The 21,954-nt window shown below is 37.5% G+C and overlaps 1 protein-coding gene across 1 annotated transcript in view; it reads left to right on the top strand.

Moving 5' to 3' along the window:
* LOC131167275 (uncharacterized) overlaps positions 1 to 20,639 on the top strand; it is a 34,390-nt gene extending 13,751 nt beyond the window's left edge. The window contains exons 3-7 of the mRNA XM_058126014.1: positions 18,691 to 18,767; positions 18,928 to 18,993; positions 19,177 to 19,251; positions 19,352 to 19,426; positions 19,872 to 20,639. Coding sequence (XP_057981997.1) covers positions 18,691 to 18,767; positions 18,928 to 18,993; positions 19,177 to 19,251; positions 19,352 to 19,426; positions 19,872 to 20,300 — 722 coding nt within the window. The 3' untranslated portion in view covers positions 20,301 to 20,639. The remainder of the gene's footprint in view (positions 1 to 18,690; positions 18,768 to 18,927; positions 18,994 to 19,176; positions 19,252 to 19,351; positions 19,427 to 19,871) is intronic.
* The last annotated feature ends 1,315 nt before the right edge of the window (positions 20,640 to 21,954 follow it).

The following is a 21,954-nucleotide window of genomic DNA, read 5'->3' as shown; positions in this document are numbered from 1 at the left end:
AAACAACAATATTCCACCTATGACTTAGTTTTATGCTTTTGTGTGGGCTGTTCAATATTGACAGCATGGTTTGGTTTATAAGGAGTTTTTGGTCTACTGAGATCGTGAGGCCTTATGGCACATGACAAAGGCTGCACAAAAAGCCTGCTGAAAAATAAAAAAATGTTGATGATAGAAGTGTGGATTCTTGCTCTGTGCAATTTTGTGAGCTTGTGTGTTGTTTGCATCACATGTAGGTGCCAGGGTCAGTCCGGATGAGAAACTAGTTGAATTTTTCAATGAGAAGTTGTCTGATTCTAATGATAATATTCCGCCTTTGAGAGTTTTATGCTTTCATTTGTGCTGTCCAACATTCACAGCATTATTTGGCATTTTGGCTTATTAGGAGTTTCTGGTCTATTGAGATCTTGAGGCCTTGCAGTACATGAGTTCTAAAGGAAGCTTAATGAATGTCAGGTCAGGTGGAGTTCCTCTCTTGATGAGTTCCATTGTTTGCTGAAGTCCAAGATGGGGCAGTCAAATTTAGCAGTTGTTGCATTTTCTTTACTCCTAATGACGATCAGCACACAACATAACAGGTTTTGGAAGGGTGAAAAGTCAGTATGGAACTTACCCATACTTCAAGCAGGTTGTAGATGAATTGCAAAGGTCAGCATACAATGGAAAATTTCCATACAAGATGCATGATTGTTATTTACTTGAGGGTTTGTATTCTAGAGGGTTTGTATTTGCGCATATAATAAGAGAAAGGAAAGGAACTATGTGAAGATGGGGTGGGAGGACGTTTTGTTAGAGAGCAATGGTTGTTGATTGTTATTATTGGCCATCTATTTGGTGAAACAGTGAACACTGGGTTATACACTTGTTTACCTGCATTGGAAGCACTATGGATTCACTTAAGCATGGATTTTGTATAAAAGCATATGATGCTACACATATTACTAAATTATTCTTTGAGGAAATGTTAAGGCTACAGAGTGTTCTCACTTCTACTGTTTTTGACAGGGATGTTGAATTCATGGGGCACTTTTGTAGGACTTTGTGGTGGAAATTACGGTCTGAATTAAAGCATTATAGCACCTGCCCCACCAAATTGATGGTTAGATAGAAGCAATCAACCAAAGTTTGGGAAATATGTCGAGTTGCCTTGTTGGGTATCATGTAAAGACTTGGGACATTGTAATGTCACAAGCTAAATTTGCCTGCAATAGGTTCTATACATAGAACTATCAAGAAAATGCTATTTGAAGCAACCTATGGGCTTAAACCTCAACATGTGTTTGATTTGGTGCTGTTGCCAGCTGGGGCTCTACTAAGTGATGGTGTAGAGGCCTCTGCTCAACATTTTTTCCAGTTCATGAGGAAGTAAAAGCCGCACTAGAAGCTAGCTGTGAAGTGTATGCAATAGCTGTCAAATCAACACCAACCGATCAAGAACATTGGAGAGCCACATGGTACTTGTACGCTTAAAATGAGACCACTTCCTAAGGGCACTTACCAGAAACATAACTTGAGGAAATTTGAACCATGGAAGGTCCTTAAGAAAATTTATTCTAATGCCTATTTGATAGGGTTGCCACCTGTTTTACAAATCAGCCAAATATTCTATATTTCTGATCTATACATATACAAGGAATCTAATGTAGAAGTGGCTGCAAAGCCAAGATAAAGTTCAGAAATTAGCTGAGGACAGAAATTATTGAATATTGAGGATGTGTAAAATTTCAAAGTGCATAGTTTCACACTACTGTAGCTATCGTCTGTTTTTGTATCACTTTTTTAACTTTGAAGCAATGTTTTGAAAACCATTCCAGATCAGATGGTTGAACTGCTTAAACTGGGAACCTGCTTCTTATCCAGTCCTGTTCTAATCAAATTTTTGAGTTAAAATCTAGTCAAACCCAGAAAAAAATGGACAAACTGGATGAACCTTCCAATAACTTACTGGAAACGAAGAGTTCAAACATTTAGGATTCAAACTTGTGCTTTGAGGAAAGAGAACTGGTATTAGCCACTAGCTCCGAGCTTGGCATTTGGCAAATGCATGTGAAGGGCTTCAATTACATATGAACATATAAATGTAACATATGAAACCATACTGGCACTGCTCATTAATCCAGATTGGTTGAACTGGTTGGATCGCCTGAACATATGGCCATCCATTTTAATACATTGGTTTTAAGTTCTCTTGTTATGGTTTCAGAAGAGTAGTTACCTTATATGTTTAATATTATTTAGTAACATGACTAGTACCTTACCTTTTAATGATATTAGATTACTATATTAGATGGGATTTATTGGTAACGGGACTGGTTGTATCCCTAATATGAGACGTTAGAAGAGACAGACTTTTTAGTAATAATATGGTGTAAGTAGGGTTATTTTTTATCTTTCATGTTTTTTTATTATTAATATATAAAAGGGCAGACCTGGAGCTGAACACAACTCTCCAGGAAACTGCAACCTCTTTTCTCTTTTCTTTCTTCTTCTTTTCCTATCGTTTTCTCTTGTTTTCTTCTTCTTGCCTCCATCCCTAACTTTACAACATGGTATCAGAGCATTAATCTCCTCCAGATCTGATTTTTCTGAGTTTTTTTTTTTTTTTTGACACCCTGTTTTCTATTTTCTTTCATATCTTCCCCTAATCAGCTCTCAAATATGATTTTTTTCTTGTTGGTTCAAGAGTCATTTAAGGTCACTTCATCTTTGTTTTGCTGTCAGCATCATTGGCAGGATGCTGTGTGTTCATGGTGATTTGCAAATGTGAAGTTACCTCCATTTGTGGTATCTTGTGACACCCTGTTTCTGGTATCTGCTGTTGCTGTGTTGCTGTTCACTGGTTGGTTGTTGCTTGATGATGCTGTGTTTGTGATTGGTTGCTGCCCATCTTGTTCCAGTTGCGGGTGTTTTTTATTGGTGTTCAAAGACTTTATTTCCTGTTTTTGTCGGCACTCAGTTCTAGTTGCTGCCAGCCATCATACCTGTGCTTCTTGTTACGGGCTTCCCACTTCCACATTCAAGTAATTCCTTGTAGGATATTGTAACTTATGTTCCATAGTCAGAGCAGCTCTCTTGAAGTTCTGAAGTTCTGCTCTGTGTTTGTGCTGCTTGATTTCACATTGTTGCTGTGTTCATTCCCAGTATTAGTGTGCACTTATTGTAGCATATTGGGGGTGGTTTTGATGGCCTCAACACAGAGAGCTTCCATTGATACTGTTAAAGTACAGATCACAGCCATCAAATTGGTTGGTTCCTCCAATTACCTGTTATGTTCTCAGGCAGTATGTGTCCATATTAACACAAAAGGTGAGTCCAAATATTTGTTGCATTATTCTGTGTCTCCAGACTCCAAGGATTATGAAGATTGGATGAAAGAGAATGACATATTGCTTGTGTGGTTGTGGAATAGCATGGAGCCATAGATTGCTGTGGATGTGATGTTTAAGAACAGCAAAGGCCATATGAGATTATCTTTGTGAAAGCTTCTCAAAAGATAAAAATTGAACTTGTGTTTTTGACCTATATGAGAAGTTTCTCAAATATGACCAAGGTAAACCTATTAGCGAGTATTATAGCACTCTAAAGGGCATGTGGAAGGAATCAACCAATTAGTTTCGACATTGAGATGATTAAGAGGCAAAAGGCAGAGTTCTTGGCTGCCAAGTTTTTGGCTCGGTTGAGTCTAGAGCTTCATCCCATTTGTGATCAGATTCTTGCTGGTGAATTCATTCCATCTATGAGCAGATTTTTGCAGTGTTTTGGGGATCATGGTTGGAGCAAAATGCATGGATTTTTTCAAGGAGAAAAATTGAATTGTCTGCTGGGCTAGAAGAAGATTCAATACTCGGTCTCTTTATCGTGTGTAGACTTTGGTTGCTTTAAGGGAGTTACCTTTTCAAAGGTTCAGCGAGAATGGAGGAATCTTTTGCTATGCGTTTTTTCCAGGTTTTTTTTTATTAGTTTATTTTTTCTGGACCATTCCAGAATTTTGATGAGAGAATTCTTTTTCACCCTTTTTGAAAATTCTTCCCTTATTAGCCAAATCTCTTATATAAAAAAAAAATCCATTCCATCTATGAATGAAGCATGTGCTAGAATCCAAAAGATCACCAAAGCTTGTTCTCACTCTTCTTCTAAGACTCCTTCACTTGATAGTTCAGCCATGGCTCGTAGTACTTTTAACCATGGTCAAGGAAGTAGTAGAGGACTAGATTTGGATGGCTGTTGTAGCAAAGGTAATGTATCATGATAAGGAGTTTTTCATGGCAATCTCACTTTTGCGCACATTGTGGCAAGGACAAACATCCTATTGATCAATGTTGGGATCTCCATGGGAAACCTACTTGGTCCAATAAGTCTCTTGCCGAGGATGATTTTTTACGGTTGACACTTCTAGTGCACATGGTCACTCCACTAGGGAGTTGAGTACATCATCTACCGTGTTCTAAGAAGATTATAATAATCTTTTCCGCATGTTTCAACTTCTTCAAATCTAGTCTTCTACGTCTAGTGCTAGTTTGGCCCATTCAGGTACAATTGGGTTTCTTGCCCCTTCATCCTCCTCACCATGGGCTATTGATTCTGGTGCTGCCTCCTATATGACAAGTAGACCTAATTTATTTTAGTCCATAAAACCGACTACTTTACACTCCAAGGTTACTCTTGCTGATGGTTCAGTTACACCGGTCTCTGGTTGTGGTAATATTCTTCCGTTTCCTTCTATTCCTTTTTCTTTTATGTTGTATGTGCCTAAATTTCCCTTGAACCTGTTATTAGTTAGTCAATTGACTAAATCACATAATTGTTCTATGACCTTCTTTCCTTCTCATTGTGCTGTTTAGGATCTCCATACAAAGAAGATGATTGGTTGAGGGCTTAAGAAGGATGGTTTGTACTATTTTGATTGTGGTGGTGGTCGATCTAGTTCTTATCGTACAACTTCTTCAATTTCTACCCATGGCGTTTCTCTGGATTAGGGGCATGCTTGTTTGGGTCATCCATCCCTTAAAAAATTGCAACAATTTTTTCCTATGTTCAACTTTATTTCCTGTTTTGAGTGTTTTGCATGTCAATTAGGAAAACATACTAGGACATCCTTTCCATTTGGAGTTGACTCTCGTAGTAAATCATTCTCTTATTCATTCAAATATTCGAGGTCCATGTAAAATCTAGAATTTGACTAGTCATTAGTATTTTATCTTTTATGAATTATTTTTCACTTATGACCTAGATCTATCTGTTAAAAATAGGTCTGAATTTCTTAATGTATTTATCCAGTTCTTTAAGGAAGCGAAAACCCAGTTTGGCATTAGTATTCAAAATTTTTAATTTGATAATGCACTTGAATTTGTTTGAAATGAGCTTCAAACTTTTTACTTGGCCAAGGGAATTATTCATGAAACATCATGTGTACCCCTCAGCAAAATGCAGTAGCTGAAAGGACAACCTCAAATCTTTCATATGCATGTTCCTAAAATCTTTTGGACCGATGCTCTTCTTTTACAACTTGTTTTCTACTTAAAAGGATCCCCTTTAGTGTTCTAGAGGGGCAAATTTCCTTCTATATCATATATCCAAAAACATCCATGTTCTTTGTTGTGCCTTATATATTTGGGTGCACATGTTTTGTTCATGTTCCCCATATAGGTCAAAACAATTCCCTTCTTATGCTATTAAATGTGTCTTTGTTGGCTACGCGGGAACTTAAAAAGTATATTGATCTTATGATCCCTGCACTCGTAGGAAATATGTTAGTGCATATGTTACATTTTTTGAGGAGAAAACTTATTCTTCTAGTCCTGGGTCTTCATTGGATGAATACATTTTGAGTCCATTAATGCTTTCTCCTACCCTTATACCTTTAGAGAGAACTTCTGATTGCCCTCTAGATCCATTAGCTATTGACCCAAAGAAACAATTGAGAGATTATGAATGATAGAAAGTAGGCACCGACACTGCAATTGAAAGTACGGTGCAATCCCAAGAAAAGGGGGGGGGGGGGGGAGGGTGAATTGGGTATTTAAAATTTATTGCACGGAAGCTTGACTTATTTAAAACCTTTTGAACAGGTCTCAATCACAATCTCAATCACTACACAATAACTAATCAGCAACTTGCTATACCAATAAGCAATCCTAGGTATATATGGAATTTAAAAACACAATCTGAGTTTTACCTTCAACAAGTTCAACAATCAACTCTGAATTCCAACAATGAACAAGTATATTCTTAAAAGAAGATTCAATAATTTTAATCGAGTATCTTTTTTATACTTGAACAATCAAAACAACTAAAATAATTTTACCTCAGCCAACCAAATTAAATTCAGAGTTTCAGCAATTAACTGATTTTTAATCGGAAACTTAAACCATACAAAGCATCCACAATCCGATTTAATTAATCAGAGTGATCCAAATCCAAAATCAGAGTTCAATAGATTTTCCCAATAAATTCAAAACATACGTAGCAGTTAATAAGTGCAGAAATTAAAGAGATTTAGGGAAAGAAGATTGAACACACGGATTTTTTAAAAGGTTTGGCTTCCCGCCTACGTCCTTGCGCCAAGCAACTTGCTGTGAGGATTTTCCTTACCCACTCCGTTCAATAGGTGGAGTAGCCTCTCTCCGTTGGAAGGTGGTGACCCCTCTCTAGCAAGAACACCCTCTCGCTAGGCAATAACTCTATCCCTGAGTTGTCAGTTTGCAATAACAGCAAATCAATTGTTCGTACAAGTAGATTACTCTCACAGCAGAGCATATTTTGTACAAAAGTAAAATCATTATATACTCTAAACAGCAATTTGCAAAGAAGCTCACAAAGAAATTGAAGGTTTTCTGATTTGTGGTGTGAGAATTTCAGTAGAATGAATTAGAAATCAATTAGGGCTCAAGAATACGCACAACAGCTTTTTCAGGGTATGAATCAAAGTATAATCAATGAGTATGCATGTGCATTGGTGCCCTAATGCTTATATAATAACCCTAATATAGTTTTGGAAGAAATCTTATCGTTTTCCCCAAGTTTAGAAACCATATCTTGTAATTTTGGAAAGAAATCAGCACAGTTCGTAAGTTTAAACACAAACTTCAGTCGCCTAAATCATACGTTTAGTCGCCTAAACTATTTAAAATATGCGCTCCAGAACTGGCAATAGCAGTTCAGTTGCCTGAACTCGTGAGTTCAGTTGCCTGACCCTGTTCGGATGACCTAAATTTACTTCAGTCGCCTATACCAATATAGTTATGATTTCTTCACACTAGCAGTAGCACTTCAGTTAAATGAGAAGTTTTCCTTAGGCGCCTGAACACTATGTAACTTACTGTTTTTCCATATTTTGATTCCAAAACTTGTTTGTATTTACTTTGAAAAGAATTTTGAACTTATAAAAATATTTTCTAGATTTTTAAACAAGTCTCTAAGTCCAATATTTATTCCTAAGAGCTTCATAAACTAATTTGAAGTTTAAGAGTACTTGCATAAGACTCTTAAGAATATTTAAAAACAAGTAAAATCTAAGTCTTCATGTAGTATCGCTTTAATGTCGTCCAAGCTTGATCAATACGTCAATGAGCTTGTATTCTTCATGAGCTTGGTTTGACAAATTTACTGAGGTGGTCTCTGCATATGGTTTCATTTAGTGATACTTTGATCACTCAGTCTTTGTTCGTCAAATAAGACAAGTGTGGTGCTTCTAGTTGTTCATGTTATGACATCATCATCACTGCTAGTGACTAAAGTGGGATTGTGATGTCGAGCAGTGGTGCTAGGATTCCCCAATCAACTGTGATTTCTAATTGTTGTGTTAGGATTCCCAAATCAATTGGGATTTTCCATAATGATAAGATTCCCAAATCAATTGGGGTTTCTAATTAATGTGTTATTATTTCCAAATCAATTTGGATTCTATTTAATGTTAGGATTTTTATTTAATCTGCTAGGATTTCCAAATCAATTGGGACTGAGTATGTTAAGGACTTGGATTGGGATATTTTACATTCCTAATAGCCTAATGGCAGTAAGTTTCCCTACTCTATGTATATGTAACCCTATGAGGCTTTTCTATTTAATTAGTTACATATTTCATGGACTTTGGCTAATTTGGAGGCAGACCCCCTTGAAATGATCAAACCCTATCTTCTCTTACTATTTTCCCATCTTTATATTTCCCCAATTTCTTTACTATAAAACCCTAGGGTCTTATCATTTGGTGTTAGAGCCAGCATTCATATGGATGTCGTTCACCCGCCGAAAAAGCAAAATCTTGGAATTCTTGATCTTCACTCATATGCAATGGCCTCAGAAAATTTAGCAGAGGCCTGAATGGAAGCTAGGCTAGATGTTGAACCTAGCAATATGTTTATGTCTCAATTTGAAAAGATCCAAGCAACTCCCTCTAAACTACTCATTATATCTTCCCATAAAGAGAGAAGATGATGCCTTTACATCAGCTAATTGTAGGGAGCAGCTATGCATGTGCGAAGGAGGATACCAAGGAGAGCGTGTTCATGGTCCTTCTTGTTTGAAAGTGTAATTTCCTCGATGGGATAGTGATGACTCTACTGGTTTTGGGTTTTTAGGGCTGAAAATACTTTTGCTTTCACTACACTCTAGAAACATCTAAAGTTGAGATTGCTTCTATTAATTTGGATGGGATTCTATTCAATGGTATGATTTGTTTGAAGCTCGTTATGGAATGCCTTCATTGGTAGAATTTGTTTTTGGATTGTTATTTTGATTTAAGTTTGTTGGATATGAGAATATTGATGGAGAGCTTGCCAAAATACACCGAACTAGTACTATCTTGGAGTACCAAACACAATTTGAGCGGCTATCAAACAGAACTAATGATTGTAATGAAAGCCAACTCATTTTTATTGAAGGTCTCCTACTTGACATTTGGCGTGAGGTCAAAGTGTGTCGACCACAAACTATGACTACTGCAATTTCCTTTGCACGGTTAGAAGAAGAGAAGTTGGGAGAAGAACAACGTCGCTCCAACAAGACCATTAGCAAGCAGAATTTCAGCAGCAATATCACACCACCTGCTCCTCGCAATCCTTCTACCAAATGATTGACTTAGGAGGAACTTAAAGAGTGAATGGCGAAAGGTTTGTGCTGGCATTGTGATGAAAAGTAGCATAGAGGGCACTATTGCAAAAAGGGATGACTCTTGGTGATTGAACTAGTGGAGGATCCCAAAGAGGTTGAGGATGACCCCCTTATTCAGATTAGGAAGGTATGGAATCTAATGATAATGATGAATCTATCACTTCTTCAATTCATGCTTTAGCTGGTTATGCTAATCCTCAAACTATGAAAATTAGTGATTTCCCAAAATGCCAACCTGTTACTATTGTAATTGATATGATAGCACTAATAATTTCATGGACACTAAAATTGTTCAACGACTAGCCTATCCTATGGAGCAATGTGAAAAGTTTGATGTGAAGGTTGTGGATGTAAGGACCTTGACATGTTAGAGCAAATGTTTGAAGGTTAAACTTGCTATGCAAAACCATGGGTTGTATGTTGATTTCTTTTTGCTGCCATTGGAAGACTATGAAGTGGTTTTTGGTGTTGATGGTGTTCATAAGCAATTTCTCTAAATTGGTCATGAAGTTAGCCTGGATGGCTAGTGAGTGACAAGGCAAACATTGTGGTAATGTCACTAAAATTTCAAGACATCATATGGAGAAGCTCCTTAAAAAGGAGCGACATGGCTGCCTAGTACAACTTCGAGCATTATAGGAGTTGCAACATCAATTTGGCCAAGATGCTGGGATAGAATCTCTTATTTTAGAATTTTCTGACCTATTTGCGGAGCCACAGGGATTGCCGCCTTAGTGAAAATATGATCACTGCATTCCTTTATTGCCAGGCAATATCCCTACTAATGTCCGTCCTTATCACGATCCTTATTTTCAGAATGCAAAAATATAAAAGATAGTGAAAGAAATGTTAGATGTTGGCATAATTCAACCAAGTGTCGGTCCATATTCTTCTCCTGTCTCATGGTGAAGAAGAAGGATGGCTCTTGGTGGATGTGTGTTGATTATTAAGCATTGAACAAGAACACTGTGAAGGATAAATATCCTATCCTTGTTGTATATGAATTATTAGATGAGTTGGGAGGTGCCTAGCAGTTCACCAAACTCGACTTGAGATTAGGCTATCCACCCAGGTTAGGGTACACGAATATGACACTCAAAAAGACTGCGTTTAAAACTCACAATGGCTATTATGAGTTCTTGGCTATGCCTTTTGGATTAACCTCTGTGCCTTCGACCTTCCAAAGTTTGATGAATGACATTTTTACACCTTACCTACGTAAGTTTGTTCTCATATTTTTTGATGATATCCTGATATATAGATCATATCTTGAAGATCACTTAGGTCATTTGTTGACTGCATGCACTACTTTTCCTAAGCATCATCTATTTTTCAAGAAATCTACATGCTGTTTTACTCGACAACATGAGGTATACCTTAGGCATATTGTTTCCCAAGAAGTGTTTTAGTTGACCCTTCCAAAATACAAGTCATGACATAATGGTTTATTCCATAAATAATCAAGATGCTGCGAGGGTTTCTGGGGTTGACTGATTACTATCGCAAGTTTGTCAAGGATTATGGAAAGATTAGTGCTCCACAGATTGCTTTACTGAAAAAGGATGCATTCAAATGGAGTGAGGAAGCTGAACAAGCCTTTGTCAAGCTTAAGCATGCAATGTCAACCACACTAGTTCTTGCCTTGTTCGATTTCAACAAGGTGTTCATCATTGATTCTGATGCGTCACGAGTTGGCATTGGCACAGTTATAATGCAAGACAGACGCCCCATTACTTTTACTAGTAAGGATTTCTTCCATCCCACATCGACATGTCTGTTTATGAAAGAGATGCTAACCATTGTGCATGCTATTGCAAAGTGGAGACCGTATTTAATTGGTCAACATTTCCAAATCCGAATTGATCACAAAAGCCTGAAGTATTTTTTGGAGCAACAAACCTCTTCCATGGAACAACAGAAGTGGGTCATTAAGGTGTTGGGTTGTGACTATAGGATTATTTACAAGGAAGGGATCGAGAATGTGGTGGCAAATGCACTCTCACAAATTCCTGAACAAGTTGCACTTATAGCTATTTTCATACCTGCATATATGACTCTTGAGCAAATCAAGAAGGAATGGCGGCAAAATCCGGAGATTGGAGGTAGATACAAAAAGAGCCAATTTAAGTTCCTTATTACTTTTGGGACTCTTTAAACTTACTTTATAAAGGAAAGATTTTATTAGTGCCTAATTCAGTCCTAAAGCAAATTGTATTGCCAGAATTACACGCATCATTATTCATTGTCCACAGGTTACTCTAGTTTTCTTAGAATCGACAAGTGCATTTCTTAGGAATTTTATTGGAAGGGAATGAAAGGTGAAATAAAAAAATTTATGGTAGAATGTGATGTTTGTCAACAGCAGAAATGGGAAACCGTGGCCGGTCCAGGCTTTCTATAGCCTTTTCCTAATCTAGAAGAAGCTTGGATTGATATCTCCATGGATTTAATTGAGGGACTGCCATCTTCTTATGGATAGTCTACCATTTTTGTTGTTGTCGATCGTCTCACAAAATATGCTTTTTTACGTGTCATAACTAACCCTTATATTGCCATAAGTGTTGCTCGTACTTTCGTTGAGAATATCGTCAAGTTGCATGGAATTTCTTAGCTTATTGTCAATGATTGCGACAAAGTCTTTACCAGCAACTTTTGGAAGGAAATTTTCCGTTTGCAAGGAACGCAATTGAATATGAGAGCATTATATATCGTCCACAATCAAATGAGCAGACTGAAGTTGTTAACAAGTGCTTGGAGACTTATCTTCGTTGTTTTGCTAGCGACAGGAATGGTGGCATAATACCACTTATCATTCCTCCATCAAGTTGACTCCATTTGAGGCTATTTATGGTTGAGCTCCTCTTGTTCTTGCTAGGTATTCACCTGGATCATCTAGAGTTGATCAAGTTGGCGAGGATTTACATGGTATGATCGAGACAAAGTGCTTGAGCTCCTCAAGGAAAATCTTTTTGTTATAGCTCAAACTTGTATGAAATAGTAAGTTGATAAGCACCATAGTGAAAGGGAATTTTTAGTGGGGGATTGAGTATTTTTCAAGTGACAGCCTTATAGACAGAAATCTGTGACTGTTTGGTCTTTAATGAAGTTGTTTTCTCGGTTCAATGAGACTTATAAGATCTTGAAATATATAGGCCTTGTTGCTTATGGTCTTGAATTGCCAACAAGTTCTAAGGTACATTATGTTTTTCATGTCTCTTGCCTGAAAAAGAAGTTAGGGGAGCAAGTTATTGTGCAACGCCACTTGCTTGATGTTGTACCTACTTGTGATGTTCAGGTGTAGCCACAAGCAATTTTGGATTGCCGAGTGGTCAAATGTAGAAATCGAGACACCATAGGAGTTTTAGTTCATTGGTTTCACTTAGTTCAACTTAGGACATTTATTAACCCTTGGAGGAGAGATTCCTAGATTTTATTGCTGCTCAGCCCTGAGGACAAGGTTGATTTGAAGGAGGTGAGAATGTTAGGATTCCCCAATCAATTGGAATTTCTAATTACTGTGTTAGGATTCCCAAATCAATTGGGATTTTATATTTAATGATAGGATTCCCAAATCAATTGGGATTTCTAATTAATGTATTATTATTTTCAAATCAATTTGGATTTTATTTAATGTTAGGATTATTTAATGTTGGGTTTTTTTTTTAATGTGTTAGGATTCCCAAATTAATTGGGATTAAGTCCATTAAGGACAACATAATTCATAGCCTTTGGCTAATTTGGAGGAAGATTTCCTTAAAGCAACCAAACCCTATTTTCTTTTGCTATTTTCCCCCCTTTAATTATTCCCAATTTCTCTATGATAAAACCCTATGATCTTATCAAGTGGCTTCATGAAAAATTTCAAAATCAAGGACTTGGGTACTTTGTGTTATTTTCTTGGTAGTGAGATTGTACAGTTTAACAAAGGGTTGAACTTATCCTAGCGAACATATACCTTAGTCTTGCTAAGTGAGATTGTTAGTGTTGTAATATGTGGCTCATACATTGAGTGGAACGCATGTATAAAGAGAAAACATGGTGGAAAACAAGATGCTGGTTTCAGGACCGAACTGTCGATGGTTCGCCTGAAACCGTCGACAGTTTTGTCCAGGTGTAGAGAAATAGTTGACGGTTTTGGTCCTGTTACATCAATTGTTTGGTCTCGATTTTAAACCATTGATAGTTTTGCGCGGTTACTCAGCGTTGGTTTTCGAATTTTGAATTGGGAAGTTGTATAGGTTCGGTTTCGGGGGAAAAACCTCCGAGAGGGTATACATACATGTTGAATGATGTAACTCTATGCCTTTGGACACAAGATAGTGAAAATTCGCTGTTTGCTCTTATGGATGTAGGCATTTCCCAACTACGTAATTCTTCGTGTCATTATTTTATTGCTTTCATATAATCAGCGTGATTATGTTTTCTGTATATTTCACTGTTGGTTGTTGCATTGTAAGATCATTTGTTTTCGCTGTGCATTCATTTGCACAACAAATTGGTATCAGAGCATCAAGTTTTAATGACTTCTGGAATTTCTTCTGCAAAATTTGATGTTGTTAAGTTTGATGGAACGGGAAACTTCAGACTATGATAGAGAAGGGTTAAAGATTTGTTTGTGCAGCAAGGTATGGTGAAGGCATTATACGGAGGTCAACCGGAAGGCATGGATGAAACAAGTTGGAAGGAATTGGAAGCAAAGACTGTGTCGACCATCAGACTTTTTTTGTTGATGACGTGTTGTATCACGTCATGGATGAGGAATCTCCGGCGGTAGTTTGGCAGAAACTGGAAAGTCGGCATATGTCCAAGTCTCTATCGAACAAGTTGTTTCTTAAGCAAAGATTGTATTGGCTTAAGATGGTGGATGGTTCAAATTTGAACCAACACATCAATGTATTCAATTATATTATAAGTGATTTGATGCGAATTGATGTGAAGTTTGAGAAAGAAGACAAGGCGTTGATGCTGTTGAATTCCTTACCTATGTCTCATACATATGAAAATCTAGTTACTACTCTGACATAGGGAAAAGAAACCCTGAATTCTGAAAAGGTAACAAGCACTTTGTTGGGTTTTCATCAGAGGAAGAAAGCTTGCGATGAAATTTCACAAGGTGAAGGACTTGTGGTGAAGGGTAACTAGGAACGTGGGAGGAGCAAGTTTTGAAGCAGATCGAGTAATTATAAATCTCGGTCGCAGTCCAAGAAGGACATATGGTGTTTTAGGTGCGGAATAATTGGGCACATAAAGTCGGAGTGTTCCGGAGTGGAAGAAGGGGAATGTAGAAAATCAAGAGGGTTCATCAAAATCTGCGAATGTGGTAGCAGTGATGGTGATATGCTTTCTGTTTCATTAGGTTTAGAACGCCTCATGGATTCTTGGATCCTAGATTCGGCGTGCTCTTATCACATGACACCAAATAAAGATTTGTTCAACACCTACAAGCTAGTTAATTCTGGTTTCTATTCTGATGGGAAATAATGCTTCATGCAAAATTGTTGGAATAGAAAACATAAGAATTAAAATGTTTGATGGTGTTGTGAGAACATTATGTGATGTAAGGCATATACCAAATTTACGGAAGAATGTGATTTCATTGGGCACTTTAGATTGTAACGGGTTTGGTTACAAGTTTGAAAGTGGGTTATGAAAGTGTGCAAAGGTGTTCTAATGGTGATGAAGGGGCAGAAGTTAGTAGGAAATATCTACGCACTGTTGAGTTCTACAATTGTAGGTGGAGCTGCAGCTGCAGATTATGAGTTAGATAATACTATTTTGTGTAAAACAAACACACACAAGACGGAAGGTATTCTTAATTGCATTTATTCAGATGATTGGGGATTGGAGAGGATAGCATCATGGGTTGGACATATGTACTTCGTGAGTTTATCACGAAAGGTTTTTGTGTACTTCATGCGACACAAGTTAGAGATGTTTGCCAGGTTTAACTTGTGGCTGAGGTGAAAAACCAGACTGGGAGAAAGATCCTCAGGTCAGACAATGGAATTGAGTACGCTGGTGTTCAAGAAGTTTTGTGAGCAGCATGGCATAGGGAGGTACTTCACAGTACGCAGGACACCACAACAGAATGGTGTGGCGGAAAGGGTGAACTGAACTCTAACTAAAAGGGCTTGGTGTCTCAGGTTGTATGCAGGACTTGTAAGGAACTTCTTGGTAAAGTCAGTGAGTATGTTGTGTTTCTCAATTAATTGATCGCCAATGATATCACTAGATGAGAAAGTTGCAGGAGAGGTGTGGACAAGTAATGCACCGACTACTCTGGTTTGAGTGTGTTTGGATGTCCATACTTGCATGTTTCTAGTGAGGTGAGATCTAAGCTTGATGCAAAGTGTAGACAGTACATTTTTCTGGGGTATCAAAAAAGTGGGTTCAAGCTGTGGGATCCAATGACAAACAAGGTGGTAATTAGTGGAGACATGATTTTTGATGAGAAAGCCATGGTGCAACGTACTTAGGTAGATGAAGAGAAACAGGTGTTAGAAAACTGCAGCAGCAATGAGCATGTGACGCAGGTGGAGTTGGAGACTCAGGGTAGAGATGATATTGTTCATAATGTAGGGAGTTCTAGCTCGGGAGACCAACAATATCACAGTATAAACTATAGCCGAAATGAGATTGTGATGCAAATGGAGTTACAGACTTGGGGCAGAGATGATTTTGTTAATAATGTAGGGAGTTCTACCTCGGGAGATCAGTAGGATCACAATGGGGCCCAAATGCACTATCAGGTCACTATCCAGGTATGAACTTGATGATCTGGTGGCTTATGCATTCATTACCAGTAGTAAGGTTCCTACTATTTTTCAAGATGCCGTGCACAACAAAAGGAAAGGTAGATGGATGAGTGCTATGGTGGAGGAGATGGAGTTACTGCATGAGAATCAGATGTGGGAGTTGGTGGAGCTTCTAGAAGGGAAGAGGGTGATAGAATGCAAGTGGTGTTTTTTATTTTATTTTATGTGAATTGACATGTTAATTGCTAGGAAGACTTTAATTGAGGTTAATTAGTTGGAAACTTTGTTGAGAAAAGAATTTGACATGAAGGTTTTGGGTACGACCAAGAAGTTTCTTGGGTTGAAGATTCACAGGGACAGAACTGCAGGGAGATTGTGGTTATCTCAAAGCAATTTTTTGGAGAAGTTGTTGGAGAGGTTTAGCATAGTTAATGTAAAACCGATCATCGGTACACAGTTGGTGAATCATTTTAAATTGTCTACCGTTCAGTGCCTAAGGACGGACGATGAGGTTCGTGACATGTCAAAGGTCTCCTATACCAGTGTGGTGGGGTGTTTGATGTATGCTATGGTTAGTACAAGACTGGGTTTGGCACAAGCTGTCAGTGTGGGTACTTCAGACTATGACATCATTTTTGGCAGGCAACAGAGTGATCTGTCAATTGTGGGATTTGTGGATGCAGACTATGCAGGAGACTTGGATGACAGGAGGTCTACAACAAGGTATGTTGTGGGAGGGCCTATTTGTCGAAAGCCCAGGGTACAGTCTCAAGTTGCACTATTTACAACTAAGTCGGGGTATATGGCAATAGCCGAAGCTGCCACGGATAAGTTCAAACATTGCTTGGACTTCATGTCTCTAGTTGCTAGATGGGAGGCGGTCCCAACCTATTGTCTCAGGTGGAGCAGCTGGGTATGTTTTCGATTTTCTCCTAAGGGGTGTATATTCGCCAAGGTGGAAATTGTTGTCATATGTGGCTCATATGTTGAGTGGAACACATGTACAAAGAAAACATGGTGGAAAACAAGATGCTGGTTTTCAGGACCAAACCATTGGTAGTTTGCCTGAAACCGCCGACAGTTTTGTCCAGGTACAGAGCAAACCCTTGACGGTTTTGTCCAGGTGCAAAGAAATAGTCGACGGTTTTGGTCTTGTTACATCGATTGTTTGGTCTTGACTTTAAACCGTCGACGGTATGTTTGAGATTGTCAATGATTTTGCTAGATTACTCAACGCTAGTTTTCGAATTTTGAATTATGAAGTTGTAAAGGTTGGGTTTCGGGGGGAAAACCCTTGGGAGGGTTTTATATATGCATGTTGTATGATATAACTATGTCTTTGGACACAAGATAGTGAAAATTCACTGCCATTTGCTCTTGTGGATGTAGGCATTGCCGAACCATGTAATTCTTCGTGTCATTGTTTTATTGCTTTCATACAATCTGCGTGATTGTCTTTTCTGTATATTTCACTAATGGTTGCTGCGTTGTAAGATCATTTGTTTCTGTTGCACATTCAGTTGCACAACAGTTAGATTGGTATGTTGGGAGCTAAACTGGTTGATACTCCTATAAATCCCATCGTGAAGCTATCTTGGGATGTTGGACTAGACTTTAAAGATATATGTCGATATAGGCAGTTGGTCAGCAACTTGATCTACCTACTGTCACTAACTTGACATATCCTTTGGTGTAAAGGTGGTGAGTGAGTTATGGAAAATCCAAAACAACCACCCTAGGATGTTTGGAGGATTCTAAGGTTTCTCTATAGCTTTCTTGGTAGAGGTTTCATATATAAATGTAATAGAGAATGTGAGATCATGGGATACTCTGATGCAGGTTGGGCTGGCTCAGTTGATGATCGAAGGTCTACTACTAATACTGTACATTTGTGGGAGGTAAACTTGTTACTTAGCGTAGCAATAAACAAACTACTGTAGCTAGATATAGTGCTGAGAATATCAAGCTATGCCTTATATTGTGAGTGAGATCATGTGGTTGAAGTCTCGTGTCAGAGATGAGATTCTTGGTTAAGAAGCCCATAGATATGTTGTGATAGTCAAGCTTCCATTTATATTGCTAGCAACCCATTGTTTCATGAGAGGATAAAGCACATTGAAGTTAACTGTCATTTTGTTAGGGATGTTGTGTTGTGGAATGTTTTAAGGACTCCATTTATGAAACCCATGGAACAGTTAGGCAATGTTTTCACTTTTCACGAAGGTTTTATTTAAGCCTGCCTTGTTCAGTGGTTGTAACAAGCCTGGGGTCAGGTGATATTTATACCTTTCCAGTTTGAAGGGGAGTGTTAGAAGAGAGGTTGTTTCAGTAATTATTTTGTGTAAATAGGGGTATTTTTGTCTTTCATGCTTTATTATTATATGAAAGGGCAGACCTGGAGCTGAAAGTAACTCTGGGAAATTGCTGCCACCTCCTTTCTCTTTCTTTCTTCTTTTTTTGTTCTCCTCTTCTTTTCTTCTCCTCGCCTCCATCTCTAAATTTACAAGAGATGTTTCAACCCTAAACCCTATTTCCTGGATTTCAATCTTCCCAAAATTATAGCTTCCTTTTTGCTCATCTTAGCTAATTTTTTGTGCCTACACTACATCACCTGGACTGTTGACAGATGCTGTTTTGCGAACAGGAACAGGATGAACAAATTATGTGTATCCATTTTACAGTTTGAGCACTACCAACTCTTGAATCACTTGCATTTTGGTCTGTTCTTGTCTTACTGGTGGAAGCAAAACAATCCACCATTTGCCTTGTTTCATGGTTTTAAAATTCTCTGGCTTGAGTTTTAAATTTATCTCTGACGTGTTTGCAGTCAAGATTGGTAGACCTGGGTATCGGGTAACAAAGCAATTTGATTCTGAGACGAAGCAGAGATCTCTTCTCTTCCAGGTGTGTGCCTTTTGTTTCACTCCACACCAACAACCTCCCCCCCCCCCCCCCCCCCCCCCCCCAAAAAAAAAAAGACAAGAAAGGATGTTCGAGATTGTAAATTATATATTTAGTGGTTATATTTTGCAATAAGAGATGATGTGATCATCCTCCAACACAGATTGAATATCCTGAGATTGAAGACCTCTCGAAACCAAGGCATCGGTTCATGTCATCCTTTGAGCAGGTAGGTTATATTTATGTTCAGTGCCTGATCTTCATGCTTCTGCTTTGTTTTTCAGTATTTATTCCGTTCCAATGAAATGCTATTTTGTTTACACTTCAAATAATTAAAGCAGAATCCACACCATTATGTTTTGAAATAAATGATGCATTCCCTAATCCTTCTTTGTTATATTGTCTTAAATAGAGGCTCCAGCCCTTTGATAAAAGATACCAGTATCTTTTGTTTGCTGCTGAGCCATATGAGATCATTTCTTTTAAGGTAAGTGAAATTATATTGTTATATGTGCTTGTAATGTTTACAAATGTTGTTAGTCAATGTCAGCAAGATTCATGGTTTGCAGCTTCGAATTTCATTACAGGTTCCCAGCACTGAGATTGACAAGTCCACTCCAAAGTTTTTCTCACATTGGGATCCAGACTCTAAGATGTTCACGGTTTGTCTGTTTTCCTTTCTTTACATTACTGTATTATATTCTGTTGCTGTGTTCTGAAACTCAAGATTGTTGACTCAAAATTTCATTTGGGTGGGTGCAAGCCTTGTTTGGTTGTTGGGATCTTTCCACGGACTGGATAACTCCAGGCTGCCCAGTACTTATTTGTTCAAATCAGGATCTTGTCTTGGAAAATTTTTGAATTGCTGTCACCAAGTAAACTGAGTCAGAGTCTGGACACCTGATTTAGAAAAAAAATTCCACATAACACATCAATTAATGTGCCTAAGTTGGATGACATATGTGCCTACTGAATTGGGTTGGACAAACATGCTCCACTCACAGGCTTAAACCACTTTTCTGGTTTTCAAATCAGCGATATTTTGTTTTGATTTGTTTTGTTTCTTTTGTAAATTTTATGTGACGTGTGGAATGAATGACTCTTCAGTTGCAGTTATATTTCAAAACCAAGCCTCCCGAACCAAACAAGCCTCAATCTGCTCCTGCAGCCAATGGCACAGCAGCTCCTGGTGTCCCACCAAGGCCATTGCCTCCGCCACCCCAAGCTCCTCCTCCTCCGCCGCCTCCTCCACAAGGACTTCCAACTGGGACGTCAATTGCTAATCCTCCTAGAGCCCCGCCTCCTTCAATGCCTCCGCCACCACCAGCAGTGGCCAATGGTCCTAGGCCTATGCCCCCTGGTGGAGCTCCAGCTGCCCCACCACCACCCCCAGTTGGCAGTGGTACTATGGCGAATTTCACTCCAGGACCTCAGGTTAGCAGGCCTCCAGGGATGCCTCCACCCCAAGGCTTTCCAGTCCAACAAATGCAGGGTCAAAATGTCCGCCCCCCTCCACCACCTCCGAACATGGGATGATAGGTTCACAGCGCCTTGTGTCTTAGTGAAATTTGGTTATTTTTGTTCAGTATGGATGCATTATAATGAGGACACAGTGAACTCATTATCTGAAAATCAGCTGCCGTGTTTTGATGCGGGGGTTTGGACGGGATTCTGGTAAATCTGACCAGCAAGTTTCAACTGCAGTTGTTCCTTAAATATTTGCCTTTTTTTTTTTGGTTTTTTTTTCGGTGTCAGCAATGAAATTTTGAGGTGATGGCTTGAAGTTTCAGGCGGACATTGGGTTCTTTTTTGTCTTTTAGTGGGCTGTTTGGAACTTAAAAAATGTTAAGAAAAATATGGTGGAATTTTTATTTATTTATTTATTATTATTATTATTTTAAGTGTTTAATTGTCAAGAAAAGTAAAAAAGAAAATAAAAATATATATCAAATTAGTGAACAAAAATTTAATTTTATACATTATTAATATTTTATTTATTTAATTCTTAATTGTATTAGAGTAATTTTTCATTTTAAAGAATATCTGATAAGGTGAGAGAATACAATAGAAAATGATTTTTTTTTTTTTGAAAAAAAATAATAAATTTGTTTAACTCAAGTGGGAAAAGGATTGGTTGCCTCCTTCCTATTCCTGGGAGCAATCCTTTTATATTCAAGCACCTCTTGTTAACGTATATCCATAATTTCCCCAAAATCTGCGAAGCCTAAAAATAATTAATTGATTTAAATTTCATTTTGTTATGTGTATTCATCGGTATGATAAATTAGTATGCTAATTAAATATCAAAGCTCCTAATTCTCTTAGAATTTGTCTGCTCTCATGTGTAACATTCAAATGTCTCCTTTTTTAATATCTTTTTCTGGAAAAAAAAAATGGCAACAAATCTAACACCCAAGTGATTAAAATGGAAAAAATTAATTTTTTTTGTGCTTAACAGAAAATTACATTATTTTTTTATTTATAATTATTAATTAAATACATGACAAGAAATATTATTTATACTAAATTAAAAATTTTGATTTATCTAATTGCATCTTAATTTTTTGATTATGTAATTGTATTTTGATTTTATCAACTTTTTATTATTTGATTAGTTGAGAAAGTGAAAATTGAAAAACTATAAAATATATATATTTGAAATATCAAATAGTGACAATTAAAATAATTTAGTATTTAAATTCAATGACTGATTCTATTAATCAAATCAAAGTGAATCAAAATATTCACAAATCTTGAAAGTTTTTGGGTTAGCTAGTGGATACATATTTGAATTATCAAATAGTGATAATTAAAATAATTTAGTATTTAAATTCAATGACCGATTCTATTAATCAAATCAAAGTGAATCAAAATATTCAAAAATCTTGAAAGTTTTTGGGGTTAGCTAGTGGATTGGAATTTCATATAAACTGAACTCGTGAGTCGAGTGACGAGTTTAGTGTGTAAATTGTTGAGATAAGATCTTGAAAACTCGCGTTGGGTTGCCAACATATGATGACTTATATTAAATCAAGGCAAGGAACATAACCTTCCTTGGTTATCTTAGCTATTTTACTAAAAATAGTCACCAATTTATTTTGTTTTTAGAAAGGCAACATAAAAGAAAACTTTTTTCTTTCTAAAGTTCCAGTTTGGGAATATCGTTGTGAATAGGGAAGGTAGACTTTCA

The sequence above is a fragment of the Malania oleifera genome, chromosome 11 (assembly GCF_029873635.1).
Source record: "Malania oleifera isolate guangnan ecotype guangnan chromosome 11, ASM2987363v1, whole genome shotgun sequence".
Lineage (NCBI taxonomy): Eukaryota > Viridiplantae > Streptophyta > Magnoliopsida > Santalales > Ximeniaceae > Malania > Malania oleifera.
The sequence above is the reverse complement of the archived record's forward strand: the minus strand, read 5'-3'. Positions and strand labels throughout refer to the sequence as shown.